This window comes from Penicillium macrosclerotiorum (assembly GCF_028827735.1).
Source record: "Penicillium macrosclerotiorum strain IBT 26536 chromosome Unknown utg000003l_segment0_segment0, whole genome shotgun sequence".
Lineage (NCBI taxonomy): Eukaryota > Fungi > Ascomycota > Eurotiomycetes > Eurotiales > Aspergillaceae > Penicillium > Penicillium macrosclerotiorum.
Genome location: NW_026643083.1, coordinates 3,837,884 through 3,854,228, shown reverse-complemented (window position 1 = coordinate 3,854,228; position 16,345 = coordinate 3,837,884). Strand labels below are relative to the sequence as shown.

The following is a 16,345-nucleotide window of genomic DNA, read 5'->3' as shown; positions in this document are numbered from 1 at the left end:
CCAATCGTTATATTGGAATTTTTGTTGTGTTTCCGGGAGATGCTGATACTATCTTTCTCACATGGAGCAATGATAGAAGTGAACACTTGAAGAGCTGCCAATCGGTAGAGAAGGTGCCTGAAAAGTGCCACCAATTACTTGATTCTGTTCTCCGTTCTTTGTCCCCGCGGTATCCCGCCTTTAGACGTCATTGTTCTCGTAATAGAGCGAATAGAGGCGGACCTCGTTACGAACCCGACCCGAGATCGGCAGCGTGTTATCCGTTTAGCCGATTGCAACCTCGACGGCATCCACTCTTTCGGCCCGGAGGTAGTCAAGGAATACCGCGAAATTGGTCGAAAATATGGATCAGTCAATTGCTGCGAAATAGTACAGTATCGCCATGATCTTGAAGCTCTCTATTGATTAGCTTTAGTTATTAACGCAAGGGGTCTCGTATATTTCTCTCATTGCTGTCTATTGCTGGATATCATTCGACTAGTTATTGGAGTCAAAGCCGTCGGTTAACCTGTTTAACTCATTGAGATACTATCACGCTCTGGGGCATTAAACCACAGGTTAACTACGGCAGATGGAGTTCGACGTTTCATATGTCATTTGTAAACTAATACCACCAAATAATATCGTTCAAGGTAGAACAACATAGACCGACAATCAATCGGAAGGGATGCTTTCATTTGCCGACATACTGCTGGACAAGCCCACTGGTTTAGCTTTGCCCACACAACGGAACTTAGTAACAGCCCTCATTTTAAACATCTTGTACCTTGCAATGCCTATCACGATCATAACGGTAAGGCATGGTTGAGTCAAGAGCTGACCGGTAATTTCAAATCTGGGATTTCTGGCGGTACTAGTTGATGTCAATTTTCTGCGCATTCCTTGGATGTGATACTACGAAAAAAAAATTAACGAGAAAGATGTACATTGTTAACGCCTGTCAAAGGTCCAATTTTGGTCAGAATATCATATGTCCCCGACGAAGTGGTCCAATAAAGACATCCGTATACGCCACTCTTTTGAGAGTACCTGAGAAATTAGTAGACAGAAAATTGGGCTATGGCATATCTCAAAATGCAGTATTTTGCTTGCTACAAATCAAAACAAAGGCACTTAGCCTTGATATCAAACTAACCCCAGAAAAGAGCGTCAGGGCAATCTGGCAACATACCCGTGAACACTCGCAAGACCATAATCATCCTTTCGATATAAATACACCTATAACATCCTCAATTTCCTTCTTTCCCAATAACTACCCGTTGAATCCCATGTTCAACTATCATGCGTGCAATAACGGAGAGACTGAACACCTATATCAAACGTCAACAGACTATGCCAATCATAAATTGGCAATTCTAGAGAATGAAGGGCGTTGTAGGCCCTAATGATAGTGATAGTGGATTTTTCAAATTGGAATTTTATGCCGGTAGAGAATACTGTCAGAGTGTAAGATATCCATGGTGGTGCTTTCGAAGGATGAAGAACTTCAGAAACGTATATGCGGTTTACGCTTGTGACAGGGACCTGTCTCTATTTGAATAGGATCGTACATAGCTTTCCCTTGGTCGGATAAAGCGCACTAGGTCGCTGACGGCAGACAGAAGCAGATTTGAGTGTGGCGATGAGCAGATTATCTGTAATTGGCGATGATATTGCCATAGAGAAGGACGATAGGGTAAACGAAATTAGAATCAAGGAACGAGCGCTAACCTGCTGATTGTTTTGAAACTTTTCGGGCAATACTCGGACGCGGAAGATGTGATTGGCGGAGCGGTGATAGCCGCGCTAAGCCCAAACAGGAGTAAAGTGGACAACGCGTGAGAAGCAACGCGATTTCATCTTTCCACTCCCTGGGTTGCCCCAATCGACGCCAACTTGGCATTGCCTGTGCCATCACCCGTCATGGTCCCTCATGCTGATCATTCAAGTGACTCCGAACCCGAGAAACGTCCCAATGTGCGGCAGCGAGCCCAGAAATGGACGACCAAGGGGGCTCTCGTCCGTGAGGACTCGGATGACGAACTGGGCGACGAAGACCTCCCCTGGGATTGGATCCTTGCTGCAGAAACAGACCCAGCGGAGGAAGAAAAGGTGAAGAATGAGAGCCCCGAGAAAAAGTCCTCTCGCCGGCGTTCTTCGCGCCCTGCAAGGAAGAGACCGGCCATTGTCGGCGCAAAAATGGGTACATTCGAGTGCAGAGTCGGCCAGGTGGTGCTTTTGAAGTCTCCGGAGCCAGGCAAGGACTGGGTTGGCATAATCACCGAGTTTCTGGAGGAGGAAGACGATGAGGAAGAGGGAGGCATCGTCAAGTCAGCGCACATCATGTGGTTTGCGTCGCCGGACGAGTTCATCTCCACGAGAAATAAGAGAAGAAAAGATGCGTTGCCCAATGAACAGTACCTAACTGCGGACTTCAACACAAATCCCCTGACGTCCATCAGTGGAAAGGCCACAGTCATGTCTAAGGATGCCTTTTACGCCAAGTATCCGAACGGCACTCCACCGAAGGATAAAACGCAACTCGCCGACTACAATAAATGCATTGTTTGTCGCCGAGGCGTGAGCCAATTACAGGGTCGTTATACCGATGAGTTCGTGTGGGAGAAGGTCTACGACGAGAATAATATCCATCAGCTCATCAGTCTGGTCAAGGAAGGCTTGAAAACGGCCAGGAAGCGCAAGGCCGTGGACACCGACGTGAGTACGCTGTAGACAGGAGAAACATAACCTTCGATTATCTGACCTGATTTTATCCTGAACAGTACGTTGAAGCAAAGAACGAGACTGCAGCACCGTCAACTCCCAGGAAACGGCAGAGGATGGCTGCTACCAACACCACTCCCAAGTCACAGCGCAAGAAGCCATTGACAACACCTTCACATAAGCGGTATGCCATGTATCTTGCGTTGCCTTTCTTTTAGCCATGAGCTAACACACTTCTCAGAATCGTTGTCAAAAAGCCCCTTGAATTTACACCACTCGGCACCCGCGTTCTCTCTCCGTCTCATTTCGCCTCGCCATACCGACAAGCGCGTACCTTGCTGCACGTATCAGCTGTCCCGGAGTCTCTGCCCTGTCGGAAGAATGAATTCGATACAGTTTATAATCACCTGAGCGCGGCCATTCTGGAAGGTACGGGCGCCTGTATTTATATCTCCGGGACGCCAGGAACTGGCAAAACTGCAACGGTCCGAGAGGTGGTCGCACAACTCAACGCTGCCGTTCTTGCGGAAGAGATGAATGACTTCATCTTCGTGGAAATTAATGGCATGAAAGTCACGGATCCGCACCAATCCTACTCGCTGCTCTGGGAAGCCTTGAAGGGTGACAGAGTATCCCCTTCTCATGCTCTTGACCTGCTTGAAAACGAATTCTCCCACCCCTCCCCTCGTCAGGTTTCTTGTGTTGTGCTCATGGATGAATTGGATCAACTGGTTACGAAGAATCAGTCAGTCATGTACAATTTCTTCAATTGGCCTGCTCTTCGTCACTCGCGTCTCATTGTTTTGGCCGTAGCTAATACTATGGACCTTCCTGAGCGAACACTGAGCAACAAGATCTCCAGTCGCCTGGGACTCACCCGTATCACATTTCCCGGATATCGTCATACCGATCTAATGGAGATCATCAGCACGCGCCTGGCAAACGTTCCTGGAAACATTGTCGACCCAGATGCCATTCAATTCGCAAGTCGAAAAGTCGCGGCTGTCAGCGGTGATGCGCGACGAGCACTGGATATATGTCGACGTGCTGTGGAGATTGCGGAACAAGAAGCCGACGAGGATGCTAACGCTTCATCTATTTTGAATGATGAAGCCGAACCTCTACCTCCCACTCCAAGCAAGACCCCCGGGCGCCAGGCCAACGCACTCTCTAAAGGCAGTATAGGTGAAGCACCTGCCGCCAGGCCCGCTCCAACCAAGGGCCAGCCCGGCCGTGTCACTATTGCAACTATCAAACAAGCCATCCAGGAAGCGACGTCCACTCCCCTCCAGCAATCTTTGCGCTGTCTACCGCTCTCCGGAAAGCTGTTCCTAGCCGCGCTATTAGCACGTGTGCAGCGCACCGGCATAACTGAGTCTACATTTGGCGATGTTTTAGATGAAGCACGTCGTATCGCTGATGCTGCCGTTGCCGTCGCGGGTATCGCTGGCACAAGTGTGAAGGATTTTCTGCTCGGTGGGGGTGCCAATGCCAGAGTACGAAGCTTGGGATCTGCAGCTATGGAGCTCATGAACTCCGGTATTGTGGCGTTGGAGCAAGGCACAGGATCAAAGAGCCTTCTGGGTGGTTTCACGATTCCGACTCGCGGGGATCGGAGCAGCAAAATTCGACTTCGTGTCGCGGCTGAGGATGTCAAGCTTGCATTCCGGGAGGATGTGGAAGCCAGGGGCTTTGGGCTGGGTCTTGACCAGTGAGCCCTGAGCGTTCTGGGCCGTAATTGCATTCTTGGTGTTTTTGAGTCTTTGTATTTGTACAACAATTAGCTACCATATGGCATATGATACCCTTCTGGTGATCGACACATCCCTGCGTATATTTTTCACCCGTTCCTTAATATTACTAGTTCAAAACATTCAAGGGTAGATATACTCCATAGGAGATTCGTATTGTATAATACTGGTGGTACAGAACGACATGATTCTTTTCCAAACACATAAATCCTCTTTTCCAGATATGTAAAGCCCGGTGCCATTGAGATATATCTCATGATAATGACACAAAATCACGCTGAACTCCGCACAGTGCCGTAAAGAAAACAGAAAAACCAGGAGCGAGGAAAATAAGGGTATTAGTACACATGAGGTGGGTAACCACAGCCCACCCTAGTACCGCTGCCGACCCAGGACAGGAGCCCAGGTGACGGGGTGAGTCTCTGGGGTAGCCTGCTCGTCCTCTTTCCAGATCTTGATGGTCTTATCAGCTTCACCGGTGATGAGACGAAGACCAGTGCGGTCAAATGTCGAAGCCATAATGCCGGCCTCGGCTTCAAGGGAACCGGGTTGAGCCATGGTATCGATGGACTGGAACTGGTAACCGGTCTTCCAGTCCCAGAATGACATGGAGCCGTTGTCGCCGCCAGAGAACATGACATTCTCATCGTTGACAGCAAGAGAGTTGATCACTGCATTCTGGCCCTCAAAGTTCTGCATAAAAGCACCTTCGGGACACTTCCATTGCTTGATGCTACCAGTGCTTGCACTGGCAAAGGTGAACTCGCTTGGGTGAGTTGCCAGAGCACGAACACCCTTCTTATGGTGTGTCAGCACACCCATGGATTTGCCGGCCGCCAGATCCCACAACCGCACCGTGGCATCGAGAGAGCCGGAGATCACCTGCGGGTCGGCTTCTTGGCATTTGATATCGGCAACGGTCCCCTTGTGGCCCGCCAGGACATGGACATTGCTTCGTGTGCGCATATCCCAAACTCGGCAAACACCATCACGACCACCAGTAACCAGTAGATCAAGACGCGGGTGCAGTGCCAGCGTATATACACCACTCAAATGACCGTGATAGTGTCGAATAACCTTATTGGTCTCCAGATCCCAGCACTTCACCATTTTGTCTTCGCCGCACGAGAATAGGTACGGGTGTCTCGGAGATACCGCCAGGCCCCGAACAGTCGAGATATGACCGGTGAGAGTAAGTCGCAAAGCACCCGTCGCCATATTCCAAATTTTGATTGTGCGATCGCCTGCGCCACTAGCAAACCACTCATTATTCGGCTCAACAGCCAAAGCCCGCACCCAACCCAGGTGGCCGGAAATTACACGCATCAACTTCCATGGTGCGTGCCAGTCTGGTGGTTGTTGCATGGTCGCTGAAGGTCTCTGGATCAAACTCTTAGGTTGTTCATCTCCGCCAGTTGAGCCTGCGCCTGCCGCAGGCCTCTTCACCAGCGACATCGACGCGCCGCTTCCGTCACCAGAAGCAAGTGGTTGAATTTTGGGCCTTTTGGAGCGTCCCGCCGCCGCCTTCGCTTGTTTCTCAGCAAGAGCTCGAGGCAATTCTTGCACATCTTGGTATTCAACTTTCCGTCGGTAGGACACGCCGATAGAGCCGTCTGTCGAGGTCGAGGGGGTGACCATCAGGTATTCCGCCCCGAAGAGGTCAGCTGTGCGCTTCGCGGATGTCCGAACAGCCTCATCAGCCGTTTGAGATGGAATAATATCCATTTTGATTATGAGATTGAGGAATGGAGAGAGGGTGTCGTTGCGTGAAAGAGGCGCTAGAAAGTTTCAACGAAGTCCGCTCGCAGAAGCGTCGGAGCCTCGATGGGTCAGGCGCGCGGCAAAAACCCCGGGTCAGGTACTAGTTTCGGATGTGTCGTATAATAATTTACACTTATCTCAAGGACAAATGGTGGTCAGACCTAGTACCAAGGGCGCGGTGTTGTCAATTGTTGAGGTGGAACTGGATGAGGGAGCGGATCTTCTGATGGGCCGAAGTTGGCGTTATTGATGCCTGAGGCCCCAAACTTCAGGTGTCGATCGACTGACTTATCGCAGCTCTTATCTTTTATCTTCTACTCTACCATCGTCATGAATCCAGAACAGAGCGCCAAATTTCCTCTGCATGAGGCTGCCCGTGAGGGCAAGAGTGAGTTTTTATTTTCGGTACCTTTGAATATTTTGAGTCTGATTGTTTGGTGATAGCTGAAATTGCGGAGTCGCTTCTCAACGTGAGTGATCATCAGCCTGTAGAGCTTCCACCTGCCCCGCAGAACCCACCATTTGCAGCTCACGGATGGCGCTTCTCCAGTACAGTGTGTGATACACTCAGCCCAGCTTCTGATTACGCAAATAGGCCAATCCAAAGTCTGCTTTTGTTAAAGATGATGATGAACGGCTCCCCATCCATTGGGCTGTGGCCTACAACCGGCTACCTATTGTGGAGCTCCTGGTGGCCAGCAAGAATTTCGACCCAGATGTTGAGGTAATAAGTCTTTTACAGTCGATCTTTGAGTACGGAATGATTGACAAGTCCAACTAGGATGGATCTGCTTGGACTCCGCTCATGATTGCTGCCAGTCTCAAGGATGCCGGGGGCGATCCGATCATCGACCTGCTTCTTCGCAAAGGCGCAGATGTCAATGGCAAAAGTAATTCGGGCCAGGCAAGTAGTAGCAGCATGGATACTAACATAAGTTTTAAAATAAACTAATCCTTGCCTAGAACGCATTGCACTTTGCCAGCTCAAAGTCTAATATTTCCACTGTTCGAACGCTCGTCGCTCATAAATGTAGCGCCCGGGTCAAAGATGTTCGTGGCCAGCTGCCACTCCACCGAGCAGCGGCGGTCGGCTCTGTTCCTATCCTGAAAATCCTTCTCGAGGAGGGAAAGAGTCCTGTGAATGCCACTGATAATGATGGGCTCACCGCGTTGCATCATGCCATCTCCGAAGGACATGGCGATGCTGCAATCCTATTGCTCAAATCTGGAGCAGAAGCGGAAAAACGAGATGCAGACGGCAGGCTGGCTATCGATTTGGTTCCGGATGCCAAGGTACGTTCCCATGCAGCTCCTTTGGGCCGGATGTTGATCAGGGAAATTTTATGCGGGGCTAACTTGAAACTCCATAATTTTATAGGTCAAGCAGTACATTCTGCAGACTGCGGAAAGGGAAGGAATCGAGTTGCCATGATTGTACTAGTAATTTTTAGCTGCAGTAAAAGTCTGTGGCGGAGAACGGTTCACCTGTCATATACTTCTGCAGACCTCGGCGGCTTTGCTACATTCCCCGCATCTCTTTCATGTTGCCGAGCACCAAGGGTGGCGCTCGACTATCGTGTCCACAACTCCCATGAGGTGACTTTTTCTATCATAGTATGATTATCAAATTGTTCAACAATAATATAATACGGCTAGGTAGCCTATCGAATGAATCTACTGGGGTTTTGGGATGGCAAACATGGCTGCATGCGTAACTTTAGGCTGTGTTTGCAGAACTAGTGAGAGTTACCGGGGACAAGTGACAATCAGCAAACAAAAGCTGTCTCAAAAATGAGGGGCCTCGGTAACACTAGTGGATAAAACCTACATTTGCCGAATGAAAGATGTGATTTTACTATAGTTTTGTCTTCATTTTTCAATGTCTCTTTTCTAGCAATCATCATTCACAACACGACCAGTCCTAGACCCTCTGTCATCATGACTACACCATATAGCTCACGTCTTCCGGTGGGAAACAAAGACTTCACTAATGCAACGGTGGTCATCATTGGAGCCGGTATCTCCGGTATGCAGATTGTTGACTCAAGAGAAGCAGTTGAGATACATGATCTAACTTTGAAAAAGGCATGAATATGGCTATAGACCTCATCAAACGAAACAAGTGTCGCAACTTCGTTATATTAGAGAAGAGCAGTAACATAGGTGGCACATGGAACGATAACAAATATCCTGGGTGTTGCTGCGATGGTATGGCCGAGTTGAGGTTAAACGCAGGTATCATCACTAATCAAAGATTCTTGACTAGTTTGGAGCGCTCTGTACAGCTATTCTTTTGAGCAGAAATCCAACTGGTCAAGAGAGTATCCGGGTCAAGAGGAAATATACGTGAGTCCGATCGGGATGGCTATAGGATGATACCATTCGTAGACTGGGAGGCTGATAACTCTTCCAATGATAATAGGCATACCTCGTTGACATCGCCGAAAAGCACGGGCTTTACAAGCACATCCGGTTCAACTCTACCGTTGAAGAAGCTCGTTGGGATGACAGCCAGTCAAAGTGGAACACCACAGTCAAAGTAACCGGTCAGAAAGATAGCGAGTTCTCGAACTCCTACCTGATCACTTCCGAGTTCCTCATCTCGGCTGTCGGCCAGCTCAACGCACCCCAAACACCAAATATCCCTGGATTAGATGACTTCAACGGAAAGTTGATGCACTCGGCACGATGGGACTGGAGCTATGACCTTGCCAATAAAAAAATTGCAGTCATTGGGAATGGTATGTTTTGTAATCCTGCAAATTCTCAAAACTTATTGAGGCTGAATATCGTGAAAGGGGCAACGGCGGCTCAGATAATCCCCGACATCGCACCCATAGCTTCTCATCTGACTGTGTTTCAAAGAACTCCGAACTGGTTAATTCCCCGTCTTGATAAACCGGTCTCGTCTCTACAACGCGCTCTATTGACCTATGTTCCACCTTTGAGGTGGCGTAAACGTGCCTTACAAATGGAATACCGCGAGGCATTTCACAGCGCCGTCTTTGACAGTGACTCGGATTACGCTCAGATGGTTCGGGACTGGTGCGAGGGAATGCTCAAAAGCCAATTGCCCAACAAGCCTGAACTCTGGGAGGCACTGACGCCTAAGTATTCACCAGGCTGCAAACGTTTGATTCTATCCGATGACTACTATCCTGCCATTGCGCGTGAAAATGTTGATCTTGAGACGCGCCCCATCACACGCATAACGGAGAAAGGTATTGAGGTTGAGGGAGCCGGTGAACAGGAGTACGACCTGATTGTGCTGGCCACTGGCTTTAGAACCGTCGATTTCATGTACCCGATTCAAGTGTATGGATCAGGAGGCCGCCCACTAGCAGAGATCTGGAAAAATGGAGCGAGAGCCTATTATGGTGTCACGGTGGAAGATTTACCCAACTTTGGAATGTTTTATGGACCGAATACCAACCTCGGTGAGCCTCTTTTTCCCTGGCTCTGTTATCATTTCACTAATAAATAAGCAGGACATAATTCTATCATCCTTATGATTGAAGCTCAATCTCGATATTTGAATGCCTTGGTCGGCAAAATCATCCACGCTCGACGGATGGGAAAGACACTTTCCTTAAAGCCAGCGCCAAATGTGGTCGAGGAGTATAATGAAAGAATCCAAGCTCTCTTACGGAATAGCAGCTTTGCTGATCCTAAATGTAATAGCTGGTATAAGAGAGCCGATGGAATTATCACTAATAATTGGTCTGGAACTGTTTTCGATTATCAACGAGAGCTATCCAAGGTCAAATGGGAAGACTATGTTATTGAAGGATCCGGGCAGGATACGATTCTCAATAAAAACTCTACTTATATCGGTCGGGTTCATGAGGAGCTTTATCTCAGCAACACTTCGCTTCTATTTGGGGCCGCCGCTAGTGTGCTTGCGATGGCAGGAGGCTATATTTTTGCTCGACCAAGGCTTGTCGGGGCACGTTGACATTGGAATTTTCTGTTTTTAAATTGCCTTCCTTCGATTTCTTGATCTCCCAAGTGAAATTCTTTTCTCTACGCTTGCTTCTCGGGCTTTTTCTTTGTATCTTTGTTCTCTGAAGCTATTGGGATAATAACATGTTGATTGTCAGAAACTGCGTCGTGCGAATAAACCTGGATTAATTACTTGCGCAAGTCGAAATTTTGCTGGAAAATTTCCCAAACCCTGCTCCATCATCATAATCTATTCTAGATCTTTGTACCTTAGACTCTTCACAGCCCCTCGCTTCATTAAAACCTCGCCCAGCCCGTCGATATACTTTTCCCAAATTCCTCCAGAGCTCCATTCCAGAAGACGCTTAAACCGCGAATAGAAACGAACAGACTCGTCTTGTTCTTCCGTTTCGAGTCTCTCCAATGAATCGGGACCCCAAATCTTCCAAGGTCTAACCTCCCATGGCTCCTGGCCCCATGCAAACTTAATCCAGTCCGTGGCCATGTCTTGACCCATTTCACGTTCTTGAATATAGAGCTTGTTCTTGAGGTTGCCGAAGAGATAGAGAACATCCAAGCCGTGATAAGCTTTGTCTTTCAAGATGTTTTCGAAACGAGAGCGTTGGTCGAAATGATACTTGAACAATGCATTCTTCTCCAGGAGTCGCTTGTTAGCATTCGCGGTCTCCCAATTTGGGATCCTGAACACAGCATCTGCACCCATATTGGACACTCGTGCTATGAGCTCTGTTTTTGAGATGCCTGGAGTGATATTATACTCCTTGAGGACGTTGTCAACGAATACTTGGTTCACATGGCGCAGGAGAGTCTCTCGGATCGTCTCGTATGTACTGTTCTCAAGATTCAAGATAAAGATAACCCCTTCATCATGTACGTCGCCTATGAGCAGTGACTCCAGCCAATTTGGTAGCTCTGACTTGGCTTGTAGTTGCGGCTCAGATGCGTAGAACCAGCCATCATCACATGGGTTGCCGGTTCCAGATGCGACATCTTGGATAATGGGGTCGGCATTCGCCATATCCTGCTCCGGGACCTTCCTCAACAGATCCAAGGCGTTGTGATCATATGGATCAATGGAGAAGTACCTGCAAGTTGCCTCGAAGATTTTCTCATGCTGCTCCAAATTGAGCGGAGCAAGAGTACTTCCCAACCCGGACATACAGATTGCGCGTTGGAACTTCATAGGATCGGCGGCTGACATATGGTGACCGATTGAGATAGCACCAGCCGATTGGCCAAATACAGTGACATTATTCGGATCCCCTCCGAATTGTAAGATGTATTTCTGAATCCAGTCCATCGCGACCTTCTGATCAGTGAAGCCAAAGTTACCATTGCCTTGAAAGCCATTTCTCTTCAATTCTCTACCAATTTTGTTGCTGGCGAGGAACCCACCAAGCCCAAGACGGTAGTTGAAGTTGACCACGATAACCGGCTGCTCAATATTGAGTGAGTGTGAGACCAAATTTACTGCATCGTAGATACCATAGTTTGCGCTGCCAAACAAGAGGGAGCCTCCATGAATCCATGCAAGGACAGGTAACTTTTCAGTAGATAGGCCGGGATGTATTGGCACAACAATGTTCATCACCAGTGCAGTCTTCTCATCGGCCTTTGGCTTATTGGGAAAGTAAGGGTTTTGAGGAACAGGAATAAAAATGTTTGGAACATCCTGTCCTGGAACTTGAGGCCGGGGCATGTTGTTACTGCCAAAATATATATGTAAAAAATGGTCAGCACATAGAGTCATTCGAATTCCCTTTGGATGCAATGACCAACCCGAGTAGAGTCCCGTCATGATAATTATCGTCCCATGAACTCTTTAGAACAGATCGGGTCCAGCGTTGGGCCAACGTCGCGTATGGGATGCCACAGAATTGTTCTACGCCGTTCGCATAGTGAAACCCTTCCAGGACGCCCAGTCCTGAAACGTTGGTTGTAACCTTCGAAATTGGAGCCTGGAACGACATCTTGATTGGAGCCGAGGTGAGAAACGCGCATCCGGTTTTTTGTTGAGTATGTAACGCGGTGAGAGAATAGAAGTTTGGGAAAATTGAATGAGTGTTGATTGTGGTAGTTGATGAAATTAAAGCGTCTCTTACTTTCACCAAAAAGCTCTCGCGATCATTCGCATCCTGTCGGCAGTTGAAAAAAACGAAACACTATTTCTCTTCACCCGCCTCATTAAGAACTAACGAATTGGAGTCCTGTATCTAGTTAAAATTAAACTTCGAGGATCTGATTCCGGAAGATATCAGTGGCATCCCGAATGGCTCAGAATGTAACACCGGGATATATATTCTTGAGTGTGAGACAAAAACAAGATATATATATTTTTGAGGAAAGAGAGAGAACGTGCACAAACTGTTTTCCCATTATAAGTCTTCATCGTATCGCCAATTACGCCATAAACATGCCACTTGACAGTCCATCAACTATCAATTCAAATCCCTACTTCAATACATCTTTGAAATCCATATCCCCAAAAACGTGAGGCCATATTACTATCAGTATATCTCATTGAGATATTGATCCAATTATCGCAATGCTTGCTCTTCCCCCTATTTTTGGCTCCTCTCCCTGTCCTCATCCCATGATGACCCTTGATACTATATTTTTCAACTGAGAGACTCCTTGACAAATAAAAGAAAACTTTTCCCATATGGAAAAAGTAGGTTGGTTCCCAAAATAGCATAGGGTTGGGGAGAGGGGAAATGGTTTCTCGCAATGTTATATATTCACAGAACGCACGGTATGTGACATTGATATGTCAATTACTGACTATGACTGAATATTAGAATTAACTCTCGTTAGAGGCAAAATCACTAGTTGTTCAAATTGAGGCGTACCTTTTGCTGTTTTACGTTTTCTTTTTTTGGCCTTGTCCAAAAGTAATAAAGGGACATGGACGAAGAGAAGGCACAGGCAGAATGTAACAACAGGAAAATAATAAGAATATATAAATTGATACTAGTATATGTTAGAGTATGTATTGTTTAGGTTTCATATAAAGCTTCACTTTGAATGGGTCTTAATTTTCTTAATTTCTTCTCTCAAGGCGAGGAGCATGGTGAGGAGCATGGCGAGCGACACGTAAATAAATTGCGTAGGAAAGCAAACATGGGTTCACTCGAATCAATAATTACGAGCCCGAAATCCGGTGCAAGCTCTTCCATGCACATAAAGCAATTTATTTAGGATCCTTGCCAAGTCGTTTTTAATCTATGTATTTTTTATGTTCCAATTCACGCCCAGCGGCTACACAGCCAATATATATAGATATCACAAGTGGACCCTGAGATATAGAGCAGCCCTATGCGAGATCAATAGCGGGCGTCCACTGCGTACATGGTGTAACAATAGTATACGCCACTGTAGGCTGGCAAGCTATTTATTCCTCAAACGTCGCGACAGCGTCCTGGGATATACTACCCTTAGAGGTGGGACGGTACCACACAGTTTCGGATGTTCTTTTTCGGCTTGAAAGTGGCAGGGGAGAGTGGAGCTCACACGGATCAAGTCCGGTCAACGAGAAGGCAAAAAAACAGTGGATCGGTAGAAAAAGAAGGAAAGAAGGGAAAAAAACCTGAAAACCAAACAAATGGCGGGTAGACAGGTCCAGACTCATGGCTTGAGTCAATGTAGGAGGGTCGAGTGGAGCTAGGAGTCTTCGGATCTCTGCATGTATGTATACACCCCGAAGAGACGGTCAGTACAGTATGCTTGTTGCATGTTTCACCCGGTCCTAGTTCCCAGACACGGCGGCTATTCCGATGTACCCCATGTCTTAAACTTGGGTCCTGTCGTCAGACTTTGGAAACCCAAGGTCTTGAAGACTGAAATCTGGATCTAACCCGACCCGCGAAAGGAACCATGAACCATCCCTGGGTCGCATCTGCCCTAAACACCTCTCTGATACGCAGATTGATCAAGGGGACGGGAAGGGGCTGAACTCTTTCCGACAAGGATTACCATTGGAAAGCGAGATTTCCCCGATCCGGGGTGGGATGATGGGCGGGTGAGGCAAAATAGGAATCTTCCTGGACTTTTACTCAAACACAGCTGCCCCCGCGTCGCGCCCTGAGAGTTCCGAGCGCAACGCGCACTTCTAAGTGCCTCGCAGCGGCCATAGATTGGCCCGTTGAGGGTGGATGTGACAGGATCATGCAGGAAATTGGGCGCTGATGGCCGCCATGCCCATTACAGAAAGTACCCGGCGGCCGCGCGCTGGCCCGAGTGCCGGCGAGTCCAGGAAACGACCTGATGATTGGATGTGGTCAACACGGCATCACTCGCTCCTGCGCTACGGGTAACCTGCAGGAACGGGCGAACGAGCACGTTTCGCAGGTCTCGGCGCCTAGCCATGATGATAAGGGGTCACTAGACTCGAAACAGGAGTTCGCGCAGGAGACGAGTTAACCAAACGGGCCAGAATTATGCACGGGCCGAAGAGGCAAAGTCCAGAGGAACAGAAAAAAAGGGGGCAAGGATCGGACTCCACTTCGGCCAGCGGTGGAGATCCACGGACGGGTCGAGATGTGAGATGCGATCGGAGTCCACGACGACTTGAAGCTGGACAGAGGGTGGTTGCGACGGAGAACCCCCTTAATCTATCGAAGTGGAGGACCACGGCCAGAAGGATGCCGGTCCGCAGTTGGGATGGCGTGGCGTTGCCGTCGGATGATTCAGGGTGTTTTCCAGGTTCTGAATAATGGGAGACTTAAAATACTGAGTTCATGAGCATACACAAAGCTCATGAGATATACACCATAAGAAAGAGGTCATATTGGGTCATCCGTGCTCCGAAATGATATTTTATACCGAGTATAGAGAGTATGGGGGGTGTTTGCTTCACAATCAATCATGCTATGCTGTTTATCCGTACACAGAAGAGGTGTCGAACTTCGAACTGAACAACAGGTCCCCCTGCCATTGCACTGTGCTGTTTCCAGCCATCCAGTCATAATCCTAGAAACTAGACTCCGTAGAATATGTCGGACATACTGTGCAGTCCCCATGACGTTGATGCACTTGAGTATTGCCCCTGTGAAGAAAATCATCTGAGCAGAAACGACCAGAAACCAGACAATGCAGGCGGAGTCTGATTTCCGGTTTATCGTAATCTGGAATGATAATGATCAGAGGATAAAATTCCATATATTGGGTAATGCGCATCGAGCACTGTTGTGCGGGTTTGGCACTGACCCAACCGGCCTTGCGTGGCCAGCAGGAACATTGGACCTGGGGGAGGAGTCGCCAAGAAGTAGCGCGGAAGTACCGATGTCAGGGTGTCTGAGGGATCCGCCCCCCTTGGTTGCCGGGCCTAGTACCTGGTCGGTACTCGGCTGCAACTTCCTGCTACCCCTGAACTCGAGCCCCCCTCTCTGCCAATGACTAGTGCAGGTCGGACCCAACCTCTCCAGATCCACGACTCAAGGGGTGGTCGATGTTTGGGTGGGACTATTGAAATTCAGTTTCTATTTTGGAACACTTCAATAGGAAATGGAGAATCAGGAAAAGGGTTGTGTTCTGGTCAACCCCCTGGATTAATGTTGAGATGAGTGGTAGAACTGCAGATGGGCGTAGTAGGAGGTTGGTAGAGTGTTGAGTAAGCGGCCGTCAACATCACGGGAATACCCTCAGCTCCTTGAACTCCTCGAACCTTCACGTTCCTCTCCCCCTAAGCACTGTCGATCACCGCCGGCCAGAGCGCTCCTTGGCAGGCCGCCATCAGCGCGACAATTGTATGCAGTGCCAATCGAATGCATCGATGGACCCAGTGGCCCCCTCTTTTTTTTTTTTGCCTTTGGGTTCCCCCTGGCCCAGCGCGAACTCCACTTCCCACGCTGACGCTGGCGCTACGGTCCAAAGCCAACCACACCAACCACACCAACCATACCAACGCCCAGCCCGTCGTGGAGGCCCACGGGCGAGATTCTGCGCCAATCGCCCCAGCACTAAACTCATTGAAACCTTCTCCCCTTTTTTTCCCTCTCTTTCTCTCTTTGCTCCATGTCGATTATCCCGATAATCCTGAATATCCTGATACACTATACCAACACTATACGCGATACGCCAAACTCGAGATTCCACTAACTCCCGCTTTGGATCGCTTTCCCCATTGAGCCACCCCCCAAGCCGTGTGAATCGGTATGAGCGGCTGTCGA

General features: G+C 48.4%; 5 protein-coding genes across 5 annotated transcripts; 3 read left to right on the top strand and 2 right to left on the bottom strand.

Moving 5' to 3' along the window:
- Positions 1-1,902: 1,902 nt before the first annotated feature.
- On the top strand, positions 1,903-4,418 carry N7462_004270 (origin recognition complex subunit 1; the record flags this gene model as incomplete). The annotated part of the gene is made up of 3 exons (XM_057075996.1): positions 1,903-2,697; positions 2,763-2,887; positions 2,945-4,418. 3 exons carry the CDS (start codon positions 1,903-1,905, stop codon positions 4,416-4,418), a joined length of 2,394 nt encoding a protein of 797 aa, XP_056935501.1.
- A 408-nt stretch (positions 4,419-4,826) lies between these two features.
- Positions 4,827-6,179, bottom strand: N7462_004269 (WD40 repeat domain-containing protein; the record flags this gene model as incomplete). The annotated part of the gene is made up of 1 exon (XM_057075995.1): positions 4,827-6,179. The coding sequence occupies one exon, from the start codon at positions 6,177-6,179 to the stop codon at positions 4,827-4,829; it is 1,353 nt and encodes a 450-aa protein (XP_056935500.1).
- A 366-nt stretch (positions 6,180-6,545) lies between these two features.
- N7462_004268 (ankyrin repeat domain-containing protein) lies at positions 6,546-7,647 on the top strand (the record flags this gene model as incomplete). Its single annotated transcript, XM_057075994.1, has 6 exons — positions 6,546-6,603; positions 6,660-6,685; positions 6,811-6,939; positions 6,997-7,092; positions 7,179-7,508; positions 7,594-7,647. 6 exons carry the CDS (start codon positions 6,546-6,548, stop codon positions 7,645-7,647), a joined length of 693 nt encoding a protein of 230 aa, XP_056935499.1.
- Positions 7,648-8,153: 506 nt separating this feature from the next.
- Positions 8,154-10,170, top strand: N7462_004267 (flavin-containing monooxygenase; the record flags this gene model as incomplete). Its single annotated transcript, XM_057075993.1, has 6 exons — positions 8,154-8,241; positions 8,301-8,423; positions 8,482-8,561; positions 8,638-8,956; positions 9,014-9,652; positions 9,704-10,170. The coding sequence occupies 6 exons, from the start codon at positions 8,154-8,156 to the stop codon at positions 10,168-10,170; spliced, it is 1,716 nt and encodes a 571-aa protein (XP_056935498.1).
- Positions 10,171-10,407: 237 nt separating this feature from the next.
- Positions 10,408-12,148, bottom strand: N7462_004266 (alpha/beta-hydrolase; the record flags this gene model as incomplete). Its single annotated transcript, XM_057075992.1, has 2 exons — positions 10,408-11,884; positions 11,958-12,148. The coding sequence occupies 2 exons, from the start codon at positions 12,146-12,148 to the stop codon at positions 10,408-10,410; spliced, it is 1,668 nt and encodes a 555-aa protein (XP_056935497.1).
- Positions 12,149-16,345: the final 4,197 nt, after the last annotated feature.